This window comes from Parus major, chromosome 7 (genome assembly GCF_001522545.3).
Source record: "Parus major isolate Abel chromosome 7, Parus_major1.1, whole genome shotgun sequence".
NCBI classification, from domain to species: domain Eukaryota; kingdom Metazoa; phylum Chordata; class Aves; order Passeriformes; family Paridae; genus Parus; species Parus major.
Window position 1 is genome coordinate 16434258 of NC_031776.1, and position 20465 is coordinate 16454722.

Here is a 20465-nt window from a genome sequence, read left to right on the forward strand (position 1 = left end):
CCGCAGCTCCACGCTTCCCACCCTCCTACACTTAGCACAAACCTCAGAAGAGGCTTTCAAGATTTCTTGCAGAGAATGTAAATTTACCCTTTAGCTCTTAAAGCTGCTCTTCAGAGTGATAGAATGCATCAATTTTGGGGGGATAATTCGGACACATAATTAGAGTGATGTATGTAGCACATGGTATCGTTCTGATGGAGCACGATCAGCAGCCGTGTTAGCCAGTAAATCATAAACCACAGGAAATCTGAAACTGACTGAAGCCAAATCAACAGTATAACAAAACACGACAGCTAAGCTTATTTGTCTGCAAATATTTATAATGTGTGCTCATGGGGCAGTAGTAACGTACGTCTATATTTCGGCTCTGCTCATGCATTTAATATGAACATGTTATTTGTTCTCTTAGCCCAGTGGACTAACATCAGTATTAGCTACTTCTGTAACATTACCAAACCTTCTTCCAGGCTTCATAGGAAGCTATTGTCAGGCTGGTTTTAAATTTATTACTTCTCATAGAAGTAATGTCACAGCCCATCTGAACTCCTAGATCAATATGTTCTTAAAGCCAGGGCAGCTTATCACCGACTTTCAAACCTGTCATTTAAAATTACTTTCTGTGCACCCTCCTTAAATTTCCAAACTTCCTATAAACTCTTGAATTTATGACTGCATTGGTTTTGGTCCATGTGGTATATTTGAAAGGTGGCCACAGTTTGATAGCACTGTAAAAGGAATAGTAAGAGTGACTTACAATTCTACTTCTGAGAAATCATCTCTGTGAGGTGAAACTGATTAACTGAAGTCAGCAGAAGTTTTACTATTGACCTGCAAGAGCTCATGACTGCATCTTTTACATCCTCTATTATTCTAGGATTTATCAGCAGATACAATGCTTTAGGGGGATTTCTCTGTAGCTCTTTACCAGCCAGCCAGTAAGTGCTACTGAATTTCTCTGAGAAATGGATAAGGCTCTGGTTTACTTTGGATCCAGAGTAAAACTGCTATTCTGGATTTATTTTGACATTAATGAAAAGTAAATAGACCCTCAGTTTGAAATTAAATTAACTCCCTTGGTCATAATGAACCCAGACAAATTATGAAACTCATGTGCAAACAAGGCCAGACTTTACCCCACGGCAGCATGTGGGGAGATTCAGGACTTGACTTTCCTCTTCCTTCGTACTTGATTCTAAAATAATGGCTTTTGAAGCTTTCAAAGCATCTGCAATGAGAACAGAGGACTTTATTTTTTTATTTAATAGTATTCAGTATGCAGTAAAATTCCTGTCTTTTAGTCCTAACAAATAGTTGAGTACAGTTAAGTACAAAACTGGGACATTCCCAGTGAGGAGGAGGACTGACCTCTTGCCATGGTGTTTTTTACCTTGGTGGAGTTAGCAAGACATCATCCTTAGTTATCAGCTGAACCAGAGATGAGTGAAGTGACTGAGACATGGATGTTCTACCTTTTATGAGGTATTGTCAGCTGGGGTTAGAGGCTCAGTTGGTTCAGGAAGTTTCTGGTGAGTTTCAGGTTCTTCATGGGAAAAAAAATACCATTTCCTGATGCAAATTCACTGAAATCACCTTTATATATTTACTGATATGAAATTGCTAAAGTAAGATGGTTTTCTGTGCTTACACAAGAGGCAAGAAGCCTTACTTATTGCAAGGACACCATGCAGCCCAATAATACTGAACATAAGGCTCACACGTTTTCTAAACATTAGGTATCCGAAATATTTCCAGGTTTTAAATGTTTCTCAGGAGTGTTGATAAGCCCTTAAGCAGTGGGTTGGTACATAAAATCTAATCAAATGCAAAGGAAGAACAAAAGAGAGAGGAGAAAAGTTGACTTCTGCATTTGTAATTATTATTCTGGGATTAATGAGGTCAGATTCTTAAAGCCTGTCTGACTCTATGGGATTAACAATAACACAATTACTGTCAGAGGCAAGGTTTTCACAATGAAAACATCTCTGTAAAATGAGATTTTAATGAATTGAAACTTTCTTGTATATAAATATAATTAAGATGATCTCAGTCAAGGCAATAATAGGTTTAAGTCAAGATACTTGGGAGTATGTGTCTTTTTCTTTTTTATGGTGTATTTTATTCTTAATGATCCTTGGGTTTCCAGAAATGTAACTCTGAGCTATATTGCTGTCTGTGTGAAGCAGCTAATTTGCACTCACAGAATCCTTCATGAGTTCTCCTGAGTGAGGTGCTGCCATTTCAGTGTTGTAGACATCATTTTTGATAGGCAGGTATTTCATGCTTGTTGGAAGAGGTGCTTCTTGAGGCAGTTTTAGGAATTGTACGTACAATAATTATATTTTCATTTGTAAATACTATTATTGCAACATTAAGGTTTATTCCTAAATAAAGGAAGTCAAGATTTAAGATTTCCTATGTGGTCTTAATTTGCTTTCCTTGTGTGTGTGTCTGTTAAGATGTTGCCTCTAATTCTATGACTATTTCTTATTTTTACTCCTCAATTCTGTCTTTATTTTGAAAGCTGACTGCTTTAATACCACCTATTCAGTATTTTGTCTTCCAGTTTTTAAAAGTGCTGGTCTTACTAATGACACAGTATTCTAACCTCACACCAAAGGAGAGTAATTTTACCTTTCCACAAACATTTATTGATTTGGTTCTACAAGACCCAGAGGAGGCAAGAACAGCTTCTCCTTGCCCTGTTACAGTTGGGGCAGTGACTCACTAAAGGGGTCAGGTCACGTCTTCCAGTGAATTCAGTGGTTCCCTTGTTAAAGCACAGAGAGAGACCTGGTTTTTCAGAGTTCAGGCAAAATGTGACACAGGGCACAGATATTTAAAGCCTAGGAGGAGCTCCCCTTGTCTGTGCTGGCTGGTAGGCCCAGTCTCTGTTCTGTGCCCAAACAGGTAGGGACATGCTGGGCATGTGGTCACTTTGGGCTCTTGGAGCACTTGACTAAATGTGGGATGTAGATAAATGTTCAGGTGAAAGCAAGGCTGTCACCGTTCCCTCTCTGCCAGGTGCCTTTGCCAGCGCTGAGGAACTGGGCTGCCCAGGCCACCCTTCCCCACGCTGTGTCCACACAAGGCTGGGGCAGCTGGGGCAGGGCAGCCCCCGGCCCACCCAGGCTGGCCCCAGCACCCCCAGGGCACCGGGGCTGGGTTTGGGTGCGTGGCACTGCCCGTGCCGGGGCTCACAGCACACAACCATCCAGGAGGGAAATTCAGCACCACAGCTCCCTGCCCCTGCCTGCCCACTCCTCACAAGGAATGGAGGTCACTCCTGCACAGAAATACCTCAAGAGAATTCTTATCAGCCATTTCATCTGGATCAGGATCTGTGCGTGTTTTGATGGATCAAAGTTGACATGCCAAACTTTAATTGCAACCAGAGGATCCTAAGTGACAAATCTGGTTGCTTTATAGGCCTTTTAAGTAAACAAAGTGCTTTTAGCAGCAGGCTGCAGCAGACTTAGTGGAAATTAGCCATCAGTTCTGGGGTTTACTCTTTTGGAAAGAACTAAGTCAAGTAACTTGGAGCTTTAATGAAAGTACAAGTATTGGAAAAATCAGAAGGAGCAAAATACGAAGGGATTCTCAGTAGATAGGTAGTAGGTAGTCCTGCAATGAGAGAAGAAAATACAGATTTTCATAAGGCATTGATCCTTCAAGCTCCTACAGCCATCCCTTAATCCTGTGACAGTGCAGGGCACTCGGGATGGCAGGGCAGCAAGGTGCAGAAACGCCTGCAGAACAGGAGTCCCTGTGTGTTCCAAGTGCACATCAGAGTGTGGCAGCCGTCCTTGCTGGGACGTGGTGCTGTTCTCACCTGGCTCAGCTGTTTCCTGACAAGCACCTGGGAGTCTGCACATAGAGATCCTTCAAGTGGCTCAGGTTTTGGCTCTGCCTTGCCAGCTCACTGCAGAGGAGCTGTAGCCTGTTGGTAACCCTGTCCCTACCTTCATGTCCCCCTGGAGATGTCTGAAGTGCCAGATCCAGGACTACATTGAAGATGGAGGTGTTAGGAAATCCTCAGTAACTTGGGGGAAAAGTCTTCATTGGGACAGCAATGTATGTAATAGTGGTGGGGAACATAATTGACCCCAAGCCTCTGATTTGAAAAAACATGGAAAACTTTTCACTCTGTGTTAGACCTTCTAGAAAGAGAAGAAATGTCTTGGGTAGAAAATCCTTCTGATTTCAGGGCTGTCCCTACCTCAGGTATTTGATGGTTAAGGGCCCTGAAGAGAAGTAGCTGTTGTGAGCTGAGGTCAGATCCTGCCAGAGCCATTTGTACTTCAGAGCACTGATCTCAGAGTACATTTTCAGCAAACACCAGCCTAATCACGTTTTCGTTTTTTCCCTCAGATTGTGGTTTAAATGTGCACAAGCAATGTTCCAAGATGGTCCCAAATGACTGCAAGCCAGACCTGAAGCATGTCAAAAAAGTGTACAGCTGTGACCTTACCACACTAGTAAAAGCACACTTCACCAAGAGACCAATGGTGGTAGATATGTGCATTAGGGAAATTGAATCTAGAGGTAAGGCATCGTTAATGGACTTTTGTTGCTTTACTGATAATCCATTTAGATTGATCTGGGTCATCTGGGTTTCTGCTGAATGTATGATTGCTCAAAACAGATTTGCACAAGACATTTTATGACTGCCAATTACCCTGCACAGCTAATATTATACTGTGCATTATTTCATGGTTCATACCATTTATAATTTTTATAGATTCTGCTAGAAATTGCTTAATGGGCAGTTACTGCTTTGTAGATACATATTAGTGCCTATCTTTCCAATAATATATTTATTTTAAAAGATTAAGTGGACGTGGCAAAACAAAGGGGGTCAATTAATGTGCTCACTCTTGCTAGCTCCCCTAGCCCACACTGAGTATCCTTTTCTAGCATTAGGGTATTTGTTTTCATTCTGAAATAATAACTGATCATCAAGTATGTTAATCTGAGTTATTTTTAAATGAGTTGTAATTGGTTTAATATGTTCCTTCAGCTCTGAAGTCATTTGTGTAAATACAGTTTAGTGCTGATAGAACAAGGCGTCTACTGCAATGGTCAGGGTTAAAAACCCAGGATAAGGTTTCATTCTGGAAGAAAAACCTGATAAGGCTTTTAAAGCATGTCTTCTTTTTCTGCCTTAAATGAAAAACTTGCCAAGGGAAGAACAAAGTGGAAGGCAACTGTGAAAATAAGGACTAATTTTAATCTTGTTAAAATGTTCATTGCAGGTCTTAATTCTGAAGGACTGTACAGAGTCTCAGGATTTAGTGATCTTATTGAAGATGTCAAAATGGCATTTGACAGAGGTACAGCCTTTCCTGCATGCTGGAACTTGGTGCTGATGTATAAAATATACACAGTTTTCTGCAGAGCTTCTGTCTCACGCTCCACTGCACCAGTGGTCTGAAGGAGTCCGACGGCTGTGCTGGCAGGAGGGGAGACACCCCATCAGAAAAGCACATCAGCTTCACTTTGGCCTTTATTACAAAAATCTACTTTTCTCCTTCCATCAGTATCTGTGCTCCAGTAACCATGTGTGTAGGAAAGGACAAAGCTTTGTGAACTACTGCCCTAGTTTGCAAGTCAAACTGCGCTCAGAGGGGTGGGGGAGGGATAGAGGGTAAGTGGTGAAGTGCCTTAAGAGAGCTGTGCAACTTAAATCCTTCTTTCTGGATGAAAGCTCCAAAATAATAAGATGAATGCAATAGTGCAAACAAAGTTTGAATTATTGCAGACTAAAAGAAGGTCACTGAGAACAAACTCTTCTCTCTGAGAAAAGACAGTGGGAAAATTAAAGGCTTTCCAGCTGCAGTCCCTCTATCCCAGTAGAAATCAAGGCCAGAATCTGTGCTGGAAACTCTCTTTCCTGTTTGTCTGGAGGACTGGACGGATTCACACAACATCTGCAGTGTTAGCAGGGTGGGGACATGCTGGAGAAGCCAAGTTCTGGATCTGTGTCCGCTGCACTTTGGAGTAGGTAGTATGTTGTAGTTAAATGGTGAACACATGTTTTTCCTATAAAATAGGGGAGCTGTGGACAAAGCTGGTTCTTTGCCTTTTACTTTTTTTCCCAGACTCCCTGATTTCTCATGCAGTGCTGATGAATGTGTTGCTTTGCAGTGCAGAGCTAAACGTCCACACCTTAATCCAAGGCAGATACTGCAAGATCAGGCAGGCAGGTTTTAAGAAAAAACCCAAGCTTATTTTTTAGTAATTATTTGAAACAAAGAAAAGATATGTTACTTTATAAAATGCTTGAGGTTTTCACCCTGAAACCATGAACATCACAGTCCAGTAACTGTTTCACTTACAAAAGCCAAAATCTGTAGTTGTTTCCTTTGCAATAATGTTTGCTTAAGCAAGTTACTAATTTTCTTTTGAATGCTGTTTTACATCTGTTTACGTTTCCAAGGCTTTAATATCAGTGCCTTCTCCACACAGATGGTGAAAAAGCTGATATTTCTGTGAATATGTATGAAGATATCAATATTATCACTGGTGCACTTAAACTGTACTTCAGGGATTTGCCAATTCCACTCATCACGTATGATGCCTACCCAAAGTTTATAGAGTCTGCAAGTAAGTGTAACACATTTTTTGTCTGCTTTTCATTCTTAGCCTTAGTCCTTTTCGTGCAGGACTGTCCTATTCATTTTATAGCTGTCCCATCAGCTCTTACCCTGCATGCCCAATTTAGTAAGGATTGCAGAACTAAACATGCAGTGCACATTACGGCCTGACCGTGTGATGCTCTGTGAGCATGGTTACATTTTCTTCGCCTTTGTCACCAGGAATGTTTCCTTTTCATCACACATTATGGATTACATCACTTATGTGTCTTGCATGAATCCTGGGTACTTGACAGTGATTATTTAAAGCCTGTTGGGTTTGTGGTGCCATAAAGAAGGTGATCTATGGAAATGTTTAGAAATAAGATATTGTTTGTTTCTGGAGTTGTCCATTTTGAGTGTTTTCATAAGCTGATAACCACTCATCCCAAAGCCACCTTTGGGGCTGGCCTTGCAGAAAGTAGGTATGCAAGAAGGGCAGTAAGCCCAGCTGGAACTTCTCTCCCAAGCATCCTAGCTGCCTGAAGCATTTCTGTGATGTGTCTGTACCAGCCACACCTGGAAAGGTGTGAGGTAGCTGTGGCTAGAGAACAAGGACTGCATGCTGGCTGTACAGCTCCTTCTCCAAAGAAGGCTTTTTCCAAGTTGCATAGAGACAGCCAAGGGCACTGATGGCAAAGTTCCCAGTACCTTCTCTTCTCCCAGAGTTGCATCTGTAGATTATTTGTGCAAAGCCAGTCCAGTCAGCAAGGATTGCCAGAGGATTTTTTTAGTAGGCTGCAGGGAATCTTTCAGTGGAGTGCAGTGTGCTTTGGGGAATTTTCTTTGTCCAAAACCAGTCGCATCCTTATGGTGCTCTGAGCACCTCTTTGGACAGACAAATCCTCTGTGAGTAATCCAGCAGAGCTGTGAGACCCTATCTCCTGTGCAGGCCACCAGTTGTTGCCTTTCTGTGTGTGAATTCTGGCTGTCTGTGTGGTGACAGTTGAACATCTGTGTTTCAGAAACCACGGATCCGGATGAACAGCTGGAAATTCTCCACGAGGCGCTGAAGCTGCTGCCACCTGCACACTGTGAAACATTACGGTATCTCATGGCACATCTGAAGAGGTGGGTGGAATAGCTGCAAAGAACTCTAAGCCAATTTTTAGCTAAAGTCTATGTTAGCACCTCCAGAAAAGTCTGGTCAAGGCCCACCAAATCCTGGAGAAGGCCTGTGCACAACAGCAAAACTCAGACACAGGGGATTATCCCTTGGAAAGCAAAACCAAGGTGGCATGTTAGGGTGTCCATTTTAGTGTCTCAAGTAACGTGAACTTCCTGTCAATATGTAAGAATCATTCCCTTTCTTTAGAAAAACTACTTTATTTTAAGCTTTCTTCCACATTCTTTCATTTTGTAGTTCTTATACAAGTAGGACTGTGTTGACTCTGCTGAGTGCCTCAGGCAGAATTCAGCTACTGAGTTTCTGCCTGGTTTGTCCCTTTATTTCAATGACATTTCTAATGGGTTTTTTAAAATGGACAAAGGGATGAGAGATGTAGGAACAAAAAATTCCTCCTTGCAGCTTGTGATGTGTGAAGTTAATTTTTCCTCACCCTGTTCAAGATTAGCTGTTGCTACTCTACCTAGCAAGTTGCTTTTGCTCATCATATTTCTGGTATATGTGAAAAGGTAGAAAGGTGACAAAATTCACTATTTTTAAACTTCTCTTTTAATGCTTTGTTAAGAGGAGCTGTGCTGCTCAACAGGCCATTGTCTTACTGCTGAATGCAGGTAATCAGACACAGCTCCCTTATTTGGAATACTTAGAGGCTGGAGACACAGCAACTTGGTAACATCAGTCTGACCTGTTTTCAAATAAAAACTAAGGCAGAAAGGGAGAAACAGAAGACAAATCTTGTATACCAAAGGATTTGTTCATTAAGTGTAAGTGAGCACGGTCTGTGTGCTCTGAGGACAGACACCAACCCACCACAAACCCAACAGCATTTGCTTTTACTCACTCCCATGTGGGACCTGCTGGAAACATTGGCCTCTCCTTCTCCTGGGGAAAGGCGCACATTTTTGTCCAGTTCCTCTGATCTTCAAGCATATGCAGGCATGGTCTTGCACAGAAGAAATGTGAGAATCACTGGGTGTTTTTTTTTTTTACAGAGTAACACTCCATGAAAAGGAAAACTTGATGAGTGCAGAAAACCTGGGCATTGTTTTTGGACCAACTCTTATGAGAGCGCCGGAGCTGGATGCGATGGCTGCACTGAACGACATCCGCTATCAGAGACTTGTGGTGGAGATGCTTATAAAAAATGAAGACATTTTATTTTGAATATTTTTGGGGTTTTGTAATAAAAAAGGAAGCAACAGTGTTCTATGGATGAAGGAATATTTTAAAGTAATTTAATGGCTCTTGTCACTGAATTCCATATTTGCTAGAGCTTTCAATGTATTCAGGATAAAAATGAAGGAACTCTTTGTCGTTTCTGTAGTGCCATTCAGCTGATGTTGAAAAAGGTTAACACATACTTTCCAGTACTAGTAATCCTGGGTGTTTATCATGTTAAAATAAAAAAAAAAAACAAAATGCCTAAAGCTATTGCATGATTTGCTCCCTGTTCTCCCTGTTCTGGTGAGACTCATTCCATGAAGAAAACAACTGAACTGGTGCAGCATCTTTGTTCTGGATAGTTTGTGATTGTAATTCAGCATGTTTCTCCGTGTAAACCTGTTGTGATTCTGCTTTTTTTGTTCTATGTAATTGGTTTCTGATACTAAAAAGAAGGCAGACTTATGTGAAATGGAGCCTCTGGCCATTTATTGACATTTCATATTCTTCTCTTCCACTTTTGGGGCTGATTTCTTCTTGGGTTTCTTTCCATTTTTTCATCATACAGTAATTTGTTTTTAACAGAAACAAAATTGTACTTTAAATGCTACTTTAAGTAATTCTCCATGATGTTTATGGTGGTTGCAGTGAAATCTGCAATACTGAACAGTGTTCCTTTATTATTATTGCTATTTCAATTGTAATTTTGTATTTTTATCTGGCATGCATATATTAATTTATTAAATTTTGCTTTTAGAACTCTAACATTATGCTATTTATTTTTTCTTACTGAACTTATTTCAAAAATACTGATTGTTTCATTTCTTACATGGGCACTTTAACACCGAACAACCTCTGACTTAAAGAAATGAGTTACAGTTTTACCAGTTTTGACAAGACTGTTCTAAGTATTTTGGGTCCTGACACATTGCTAAGGCTCCCACAAATTCCTGTCTACTTTGAAAACTCCTTTCTTCCTTGTCTAAGATGCCTCTCAAGAAGGCTTCAGAACTTTTAAATGAACCAAGGAAAGTACTGTCAAGCCATCTACATCTTCATGAAATATATCTATTGTTATAGTTGCCTGTATGTGAACTGGAATGGCAGTTTATAATTACACAACTGTAGCTGCCCACAATAGCTGGATACACCACGGAATTTCAGATGCAGACACGGCCCAGAACACTCACTTTGCACTTCAAATGTTCAGCTCTGGTGCAAGCACTTTGGTCTGCCCCACAAACCACCTGGAGCAGGGGGAGAACAAGGAGGAATAATCCCCTAGTGATCAGAACCAGCTGACAACAGTAAGGTGCCTCACTGCATCCTCACCCCTCCTTGCATGTCTGGCTAGGAGAGGAGAGGAGAGGAGGGGTGAGGTGGTGGTCCTTCTGCAGCTCTCCTGAACTGGGGATTGAAGGATCCCAGGAAGGAAAAGGTGAAGCTGGGGATGTACAGTGGTAAGCATGTGGGGAATGCTGCTCTGGGCTGGGGGCTGCTGGGGAGGCAGAATGGGGGAAGTTTTGAGGGAATCTAAAGTATGGTTTAGTTTGAGGTTTTTTCCAATCATCCGTAGTATTAAAAGTAGCTTGCTGTTACAACTCCTGTAGTAATTAGTGCACATTATCTCTTTATTTATGGCAATGAGCTGCAGCAGATGGAAATCTCTATGTCTCCAACCATAGCCTTGTCTCCCCCCAGCCCAAAAGGAGTGGCCCATATGCTGCTAGTCACATCTGCCTTGCGCTCCAGCAGCCGCACATGTTCACCACTGCCTTGCTCCAAGCCAGCTCCTAAACTTGCTCTATCTCCCGCCGCTGCCCCGGCGCTCAGTGATGCATTTCCTCACTCGGCCCTGTGTTTTGGATTGCTCCTCAGGCCCTGCACTCAGCCCCTGGCAGCACTGGAACGAGCTGGCTCTGTGATCAGGAGGAGGGATGTTTTCTGCAGGTGATGCTGGCGGGGTGTTGCGCTGCAGCGTTTGCAGTGCCCGCTCTGTGCTCGCCCTGGCAGCCGGCTGTGGCCGCAGCATCCTCCTGGCACAGCGGGAGCTGCCCCGGGGCAGGGCCGTGTCCCTCCGTGTCCTTCGGCAGCCCCGGGGCAGGGCCGTGTCCCTCCGTGTCCTTCGGCAGCCCCGGGGNGCCCCGGGGCAGGGCCGTGTCCCTCCGTGTCCTTCGGCAGCCCCGGGGCAGGGCCGTGTCCCTCCGTGTCCTTCGGCAGCCCCGGGGAGCCCTCGGCTCAGCTGGGCACAAGGCGGCTGTTCCCAGCGCTGTGCCGGCGAACCTCAGCCCCGCACTTCAGTTCCCCTTTCTGACGCGTACAGCGGGAAGCACGTACTAAGTAGCAGTAATTAGAATAATTACCTTTTCTTCTGCTGTGAAAGATCTAGCTTCTCCGTCTGGGTGCTGCTGACACAGCTGCTCGCCTTGCTTTGCTACAGGCGCTTTCAGCTGCGTTTAGAAGCAGTGGTGGCCATCGAGAGGTGGATCAGTGAGAGGAAAGGACGCTGAAAATAGCGAGCCAGATTTGCTTGGGGATGGTCAGGGCACATAGGGCAAACAAGCTTTGTTAGCTACTAGTGAGCACCAGCCTCCTGCTGGAGAGGTGCCCTCTCAAGCCCAGTTTAACAAGTGACTATAATAATAAAAGTTTCTGCAGGAAAGGAAGAAAACCTAAATGGGGAGCCACTGCTGAAAGAAAAAACAAACAAAATTCCCTAACACACATACACACAAAAACCCAAAGCCAGAGCAAGCGAAGGCCCTACAACTCCCCACACCCAAAAGTAAATAAAACCACCCTCCAAAAACCCATGTCAAGAAGGGCAGCTTTTCCCTGATGCTCTGGCCCCTCTGCCCCCGGGAGCAGTGACAGCAGCTGCAGCACAGGAGCTCGGGTCAGGCAGCCAGGCCCTGCTGGCATCAACACCCTCCACTCTCCCCAGGTCTCACATTGTGATGAGCTATGAAGGAAACTGCATGCCAAGGGATGATATAGCTTCAGAATATGTTTAACACCGGATAATATCATTATTCAACTAATTAAGGCTGACTCTGTCTCCAGCCACCCAGCTCACCCCCCATGGAACACAGCTTCTTGGATTCAAGTATGTGGGTCATGTGTTGTGTTAGGGTCAGGAATGTGGGATGGAGGACCCCAGCAGTCAATGAAGTGCTTTCTTGACTTGGAATCCCAGGAATCTATATGAAGTGACTTTTCTTTATTCTCTTTAATTGCAATTTTTTAAGTGTGTGGGCAAAAGCCTCCATTTTAATCTTGGGGTTTTTTTTGTTACTATTGTAATGAAGCTCTGATCTTTCCTGAGCAGTAATCATTTAAACAGGTAGTGCAGAAAAAAAGCCTTTGCAGTGAATTTGATATTTCTTTTTGCTAACCAGGAAGATGCTTTGCATGGGCATGCAAGCAATTGCATGTTTTAAGTTTCATTTATTTGTTTTTTTTTAATGAAACACAAAAAGTGGGCATTTTCCATATTTGTATTAGTTAAGTGACAATAGAATACATAATCCAGGTCTATGAGAAGCAAGGGCTATCACCAAGTGGATTTGTTCTCTGAAGGAGTTGATTTCCATGAGGAGTAAGGGTTGTCTCTAGCTCTGTTGACCTTGTTGTCTCCAGTGCTGCAGGGTACGTGTGGACAGCTCGGCAGAGACACTGGAGCCAGCTCACGGGCAACACCTTATCAAAGGGCAGGTGGACACAGAAAAAGATGGGGAAAAGGGATTAAACTACAGGCCCCCACCAGAGGGATGAGTGAGCATCCTCATTTCAGGCTGCAGAGCTCGGGGAAAACATTGTGTGCAGAGGCCATAGGCAGGGAACCTCTGATGAGGCTTTAGGAGAGCTCTGTGATGAGGGAAGCAAGCTGTCTTCTGAGACAAGAACACAAGCTTCTGCTCATGTCAGCTTAGCTGACAGGATGGATAAACCTGTTATTTATAATTAGATTTAATAACAAACTTTTCTGGTCCTTCCCCCTCCAATGGCAAAGGAAGGAAGAAAGGCTTCTAAAAGGCATTTATGATATACTCACTTTGTTCCTGACCTAATTTTTGCATGCTGATGAATGTTCTGCAATGTTTTTATTACAGCTATAATTATATTGCAGTTGGGGAAAAAAAACATTTAGTGAACCTAGCAATCATGGGTTTCTTTTTAAGTCGTGCAGAATTACTGCTTAGCAACTACACCTCAGCCCTAAAAGGCTTATGTAAGGCAGGAGGAGGAGGGCCAGGACGCGAGTCGTGGATCACAGGGGCTGCTGTGCCAGCCGTGTAAGGCAAGGTGCCAACCCTGCGCTCTGGACAGCAAGCACAGGGCCCTGTGCCTGGCTGTGTGAGGGGCTGGGGTGGTCCTGGCACTGTCCCCCCTGTAAACTTCCCCAGGGTCCCTTCCCTGCAGCACAGGACTGGTTGGTGCCCTGAGCTCTGCCTCTAGCTGAATCCAAGGAGCCCAGGCTGATGTACTGAGAGGAGAAAGCCTTACCTGTGCATTGAGGGGTCCAGCTCTTCTTCAGCTTTTCAGCACATTCTTCCCCTGCCTTAGTCATGGACATTTGGAGTTCTGCTCTTCACCAGAGACCTTGCATAATCTGATAATTTCTTCATGCTGGCCTGATTGTCTGTCTCTGTGATCTGGCTCATACCACAGAGATACTCTTCTTGATGCCGCCTCCTAAATCTCAGTTTGGACAGCATGATTCAGTGATTATCGAATGTCTGTTGCTGATTTCATGGTCAGAATAACCTTCTTCTTTGATCTCTCCAAGAGTGATGTCAGTAAGCTGCTCAAGGAACTTGTTTAAGAGCTTTTAGTTAGATGTCCTTTTCTATTTCTCATGTATTTTTTCTCAAGGACATGTATAGCTTTTTACATGACTCAGGTGTTTATCAGTACTCTGCCTTGGTCAATTGGAGCAAATGGTTCTTAGGCCTCTGGGAGCCTTTAATTAATGTATTTCCTGAGGTAATTAGGCATTATTTTGAAATATATTTTTGGCAGCCAACCAGGATCTATTTTCAAGTATTATATTGCCTGAAATTTTTCTTTCTTGCTACCAAGCCTAAAGATTGTATGCTCAGCTTTTTCTCTTTGCCTCTTTTTTTTTGTCTCATTACTAACTCTGTCACTAATGCAAATAGGATTGTACAAACTATTAAAATCACTCATTTTGTAGATTAATATTCATAAATGTATCCTAAAGCTTGCTTGAAGGATCACTCACTAAACTCAAATGAACTTAGCACAATGCTGTTGCTCACTGCTCAAATCCAGCACCTACTCTGTTCTCAAAAAAAGGGGAGAGATTCCTCTAATTTGTTATCTGTTCTTTTATCTCCTTTCATGTTTTCCAGCATCATGATGCTGGACATATGCGGTTTATACCATGCAACAGCACTCATATGACATCTTCCACTAAACTACTGGAATTCAGGTACACTGAGCATCAGCAAGGTGACACCACCAATGTGGTGAAGGACAAGATATGTCACAAAAAGAGAGGTTTAAAGTCCAACTGAGTACTTTTATTTAAAGTAGGTAGAGGCCAACAATGAAATACATCTGGAGGAGGTGGAGCATCTGTTGCAAGCTGCTGCAAGGTCAGTTGCATTGACATTTGCAAACCCCTTCCTCATGGAAAACCGTGAGCTTCTCCTGGAAGTACTTCTTGCCATTCAGAGAAAAGGCATCATTTCCAAATGTGTTACAGTACAAATATGTTACAGTACAATGTACAAGTACACTGGGTTTAAATTTTATTCAAAAAAATCCCAAACCCCAGCAATCCCTGTTCAGCAATGCAAATGCTCATTCTCAATCATTTCAAATACACTGCAATGCTGAGTCTCTACAGCTCCTTCACGCTCCCTCATTGGAAGAAGAGTTGTGGTCTGCCCCTAACTTACTTTTGAGTTCTCTCTCTGTAGCCTAAATCAAGAAGGGTTGGTCTGAAGCTGCAGCAAAGAAGTGACTTGGCATTGACTGGTGAGGATATCGGCAGTGGAGGAAGCTAAAGGGGTCGCAGGTGCTGCCATGGAAGATGTGGACTGGCTTGTTCTGTTGTCTGTGTCCTTCCTTGGTTTGGAAATCTCCCCCAGCATCAGGAGGAACCTGACTTTCTCTTTCTCCTGCGCTGGTGGGAGGGAAATCCCTCTGATGTTCTGTTTTTGACCTGCAGCTCTGATGTGTCAGGTTTAGCCTCACACCTAAGCTATTGTCAGTTTGCTCATAATGTTAGTTATAGTGTTAAGGATGAGGTCCTGCTGCTGCCATAACCCTCCTGGAGAGCCAGCAGTCAGCACAGCAGCCTCCCCAACACCCATCCCAGTACATCACCAGCGACCTGCAAGTGCAGAGGGCACAGAAAGAGAAGAAAGGGAAAGGGGAGATAAAAATTTTCAGAACTGGTTACCTAAAGTAGCCAGGAAAAGTGACCAAGGAAATGGGTCACATGGAATATTCTTTTTAGTGAAGGCAGGATATTGCATGGGATGATGTGTGTCATCAGGACACTGCTAAGCTGCTCACACCACAAAGTCACTGCGCTTCAGTGCTGAAACCTTTCATGTGTGAACACAGGCTGTGTGCAAACTCCAGGTCTGTGTAGATGTAGCCTCTGTCTGCTAGGGGGATGAACTTCAGAATAAGGCTAATCCATAAACTAGACTTGGTTAAGAATCATTAAACTGGAGCTCTCTGTTTCAGTGCCAGTTTCTTTTATGGGCTGCTCCTGTGCACAGCTTGGGTTACACTCACACTGCTCCCCTTGCTGCAGAGTGTGTTTACCAAGATATTCCCCCAGCCGCCTTGAGTATGGTGTTTTGAACTCCTGTCAAATCCCAAATATTGGTGAGCAGGGAAATCTGGAACTTGTCTTCCTGTGAAATGCTGAGTAAAAGTCCGTGGGGCTGTCAGGAGTGGGAGCCAGCCCTGACTCCTGCCCGGTGTTCAGTGTCCACCCATTTGTGCCTTGCCATTGCCAGCCCCCACCCTCCTGCAGGGACCCAGTGATCACTCTGAAGGTGTTTCTGGAGTTTAGGGTATATCTTCATTTTTCTGTTTCATCAGTTGTAAACACAGACTTGTAAGTTCCCAGTTGTCTAACACAGCCAAGATCTTGCAGGCTGCCAAGGAGGCAAATTAAATTTTGTGTGATAGGTGAGAGCTACACACCAGGAGCCACAGAAGTCAGTATTTTCCACTAATTACCAAGAAAATTCTGTGTGTGTTGGCAAAGATCCTAACATAAGCAATAAAAGTGAGTATTTGGCATGAGGTCAGTCCTGGGTAAAGCACATATCAACAATTCCAAGTGTGTCATGTGCTGGAGTAGAAATCTGTCCCTGGGAGCACGGGTGGCATTTCCTGCTTTAAAACACTCTGAAGGCTCAGGTAGCACAGTGAGGTAGATGTTGACTTTTTAAAGGCAAACACTGCAGCCCCAGGTGAGAGGGAAGCTTTGCAGAGATCTGTGGTAAGTGTTTTCTAGGATCAGCGAGGGATTATGGAGGGGAAGCTCCATGTGGGAAGGGAGATTCCCACTCAGCCTACTGGAAGAATTACAAATAAAGCAAACTTGTTTCTATGTGTTTATCCGGATCATACCAGCAATGAGAGAGCCTGCACCCCAAAGGTAGGCACCCTGATGCTCTCACAGGGTTACAGAGGTGCTCTCAGGACCACAAAAGTTGATCCTATCTGCACTCACTGCAGGTGTGATGTGGGATGGTTTAGCATGTCTGCCTTGCACCGTGGCACAGGAGCCCCATATGGGAAGCAGGTGACATCCAGATGGATATTTATGCTCTCATCCCATAGCTGGGGTTATATGGGGAATGTGCTGTGAAGTGCCCCATGTTTCGGGATTTATTTTGTATTTGGGAGTGATGACATTGCAAAAGGGTTGTTGTCAATTATATCCTTGTGGGCAGCAATCAGTGAAGGGCCGGTGTCACTTAAACTGTGCAGCAGCTTTAAGCATTAAAACACACTTCCTACATTGCCAGCTCTTCTTTCCACTGGCTGTTTAGTGGAGCACACCTCAAAATGCCTTCAGGAAAACTCTGAACTGTGGAATACTGGCCAAAATATGTCAGACCTCATGGGAGCTGAACAAGCAGCTTTTATGTGAAGCTAAACTTGAACAGTCTGCTCTGCAGTTCGTCCAGTGGAGAGTCATCTGCCTTTAGAAACAGACAGATGTATTTAAATAGGTAAGTGTGAGCATCCAGAGAAATACTTCAGGCTAAATGCTCCTGTGGTCCCACTCATGAAAGCCACTGTATGGACTGGGGTAGGGATATGATACATGTATTTCCAGAAGCCAGGTAATGCTGAGCTCCACTTTCTGCACTGGTAGTAACTCAATTACATACTTATGAACAGCAGCTGAATATGCACTTAAAATATAATAATGTCACCTCCAGAGGCAGACACTCCTAGGAGAGCACTCAGGTGCCTAACACTCATTTGCTTTGGATGTCTCCACTGTCAGCATGCAGCAGAGCTGGTTCCCAGCTTTGACATCCAGGCCACCCTTTTTGCCTGTTTTTTCTATCAGCTGCCAGACTTTTGTGTTTTGTGGAGGGTTTTTTTGCAGCTGCAGAGAGAAAACTCATGGCTGGTGATTACAAAGTTCAGAACCGGTAGCAGAGGTGGTCTGTGCCAGATGAGTGCATTTTTCAGCTTGTGCTTCTAAGGGAGGGCAGAGCCTTTAATAAACACAAGTGTCACCTAGCTGCATCTGAGAATTACTGAGATTTTCCTGACCACAGAAGCAGGGTAGCTCAGGAGTCCTGCTGTGCAGGAAAGTCTTCCTGAGGGGATGGACCAGCAGAGCTGCTCCTTTGCTGTCCCCACCACTGTGGCATAGCTCACACAAGCTGCTATGCTGACAGAGCGCCCCACAGGAGCAGGGCAGAGCAAACCTCACAGCTAATGAACTTGTCGTCTTTTGTTTCTTGTTTGGCTCTCCAGCCTGACTCACCTTGGCCCCAGAGATAAGCCTGGTATTTGGATGGGAGCCTGAGAAGCAACCATGTCAGGGATGTGAGCTGAAGTTAAATTTGCCACTGCTCTATCCAGTAACTTTGTTCAGCTCCAGGACTGGTTTCCTGGCATGTCCATAACCAAAAGGCAGTGTGACACTGCAGCCTGCTTACTGATTCCTTGGACATTTTGTGGTTGCTCAGCTTGTGCCTGTCACCTCTCCTGATTCTGTTTTCAGTTATTCCTGTCTTCATTCTTGCTGCTTGGGGCACTGCCTTGCCCAAAGCAGGTAAATAAGTCTCTGCTGACAGTGTCCTTTCTGTCTGAGAAGTGTGACCATGAGGGCCAGTGCCAGTTTAAAGGCAACCAGTGTCTCTTGTCACCTGCATTAAATTAACACTTGTGCTACTGATCTAATGATGTCTTTTGTGATTATGGTTTCACTGTTTGACTGGGGACCTTTTCCTTGTTCTTCTCTTTCTTTCCAGACTCAAGTTCCTCTTTTATTTCCAGAGGAATCCTTCATATTAGGAAACTGTGCACCATTCCTCCGCCACAATATGAAAGCTCTGTAATTGCAGAGGTTAAGACCATCACTTTTGAGCAAGTTTTTGGTATTTTCAATTCCTTTGGGTGATGTAATAGAAAACAAAGAAATAATGTGCTGAAACCAAATTTTCTACAAATATCCGTGGGGATAAAATGAATTTGTGGGTTGGTGGAGGTGTGTCTAAGTATGGAAAACTGCAGCTTTGGATTTCTTGATTTGAGGAATTTAATCTTGTCTATCAGTAAGTTCTGACATGTCCATTAATGCTTAGCATGTTCTTATGGGAACTGGAACAAACCAGGTAAGCACAGTCCTTCAGCATCTCAAGACTGTCATTAATTCCTTGAATGAATTTTTTCTGGACATTATTTGCTCCCGCTGCTTTCTCTTGCCGGGGACAGTTTGCAGTTGTGCTCCCGTGTCCCGGCTCATCCCCTCATCCAGCTGTTGCCATCTGGTGGCCATTCGGGCTTCCAGCGGGGAATGTGTGCCATGACTGTAACCAGGGCACTCTGGGAACAAACACATGGCAATCTCACAAATACTTGTCTAGCCATCTGCCTTATTCAGTGCTGCCATAATCTACTGTGGCCAGCAATGCCATTTTCCTGATACAAAAAATGCATTTAAAAAGGTGTATACTGCATTTGAAAACTAAAGCTGAAACTGCAGGACAATGCTATTATTTTTAACCTTTTGTTCCTTTAATTTCCCTGATGCACTACCTAACCTTTCTCGATTCTTTTTATTTGCTTTCCTCTGCTTCTCACCACCTCCACCCTCCCACAGGCCCTGTTGTCCATGTGTGTGTCGGAGCCTCTGGCACCTGCTCTCTTCCATCAGGCATTGCCTCTCTGCACGCAATTCTGTGACCAAAATTTTAGTTAAAATCTTGTATTTCTCACCCTGTCAAAAGCATTAGGTATTCTGCTCACCTTCACCGTGTCTGTACAGTATCACCCTGCCAAAGAGACTTACCTGCAGGAGTGTTCGTTCACGGCCGACTTCCTCCGGGCAGGAGCCCTTGCAGCGCTCGTTCCTCGTACATGGGTGGAAGGAGCAGTGTCCTAAATTCATCAAGCAGTGAGTGTGCTGCTTTCCAATCGATCTGAATGAGGCTGTTCTGCCATTAGCACAGAGGGTAGTGGGTTTCTCTGAGACATGGGCAGTGGGCTCATAAAAACAAGCCAAAAAGGTTGGAGTCAAGATAGATGTAAAAAGGGGTTTTTGTGTGGGAATGAAACATTTGTCAAAAAATTCTCTGCATACTCTGAAGGAAAAAAGAAAAACACCTATCCTAGCAATGGATCAAATTCAGGCATTCAGCTCAGCCCCTTCCCTTGCTTTTTCACCTCGGTCATGATGGGTCACATTCCCCAGTTTAACAACAAGCAGCATTCACTTCTCTGTCCATATTTAACTGCAGTAGCTCGGGTTGCCTTGGGTTTTTTGGGAGGTAAAAGGCTTTGTGCCTCTGCCAGGGAACATTTCTCACAGCCAGGCTGCTGGTCCCCAAAGGCCTTCTCCAAATACCTGCTCCTTCCTCTTCCAACACGAGCGCTGACTTGCAGCCAGTGAGGGGAGGCTGGCTCCCAGGCTGGGGGCTCTGCTGCAAGAGAAATAACCCCTTGCTGGGGCTGCAAGAGAAATAACCCCTTGCTGGGGCTGCAAGAGAAATAACCCCTTGCTGGGGCTGCAAGAGAAATAATCCCTTGCTGGGGCTGCAAGAGAAATAACCCCTTGCTGGGGCTGCAAGAGAAATAACCCCTTGCTGGGGCTGCAGACTTCCAGGGGCCCCCACACTGGTGAGATCCGAGAGCCAGACCTTGTCAGGAGGGACAGACACTTTGGCTACCCAAGAGCTGTCATCTGCTGGAGTGTGGTAACACAAACCTGGCAGCCCTGCCTGGGGTGGGCAGGAATGCTCTGAGACCCTGAGAGGATCCGGAGGGCCGTGGTCAGCATTCCCACAAGGCCTCCATGCAAT

The 20465-nt window shown here is 44.3% G+C and overlaps 1 protein-coding gene across 1 annotated transcript in view; it reads left to right on the forward strand.

The window, feature by feature from the left end:
* CHN1 (chimerin 1) overlaps window positions 1-9684 on the forward strand; it is a 73368-nt gene extending 63684 nt beyond the window's left edge. Inside the window, exons 9-13 of the mRNA XM_015634681.1 lie at window positions 4369-4542; window positions 5253-5330; window positions 6466-6603; window positions 7598-7703; window positions 8751-9684. Coding sequence (XP_015490167.1) covers window positions 4369-4542; window positions 5253-5330; window positions 6466-6603; window positions 7598-7703; window positions 8751-8922 — 668 coding nt within the window. The 3' untranslated portion in view covers window positions 8923-9684. The remainder of the gene's footprint in view (window positions 1-4368; window positions 4543-5252; window positions 5331-6465; window positions 6604-7597; window positions 7704-8750) is intronic.
* Window positions 9685-20465: the final 10781 nt, after the last annotated feature.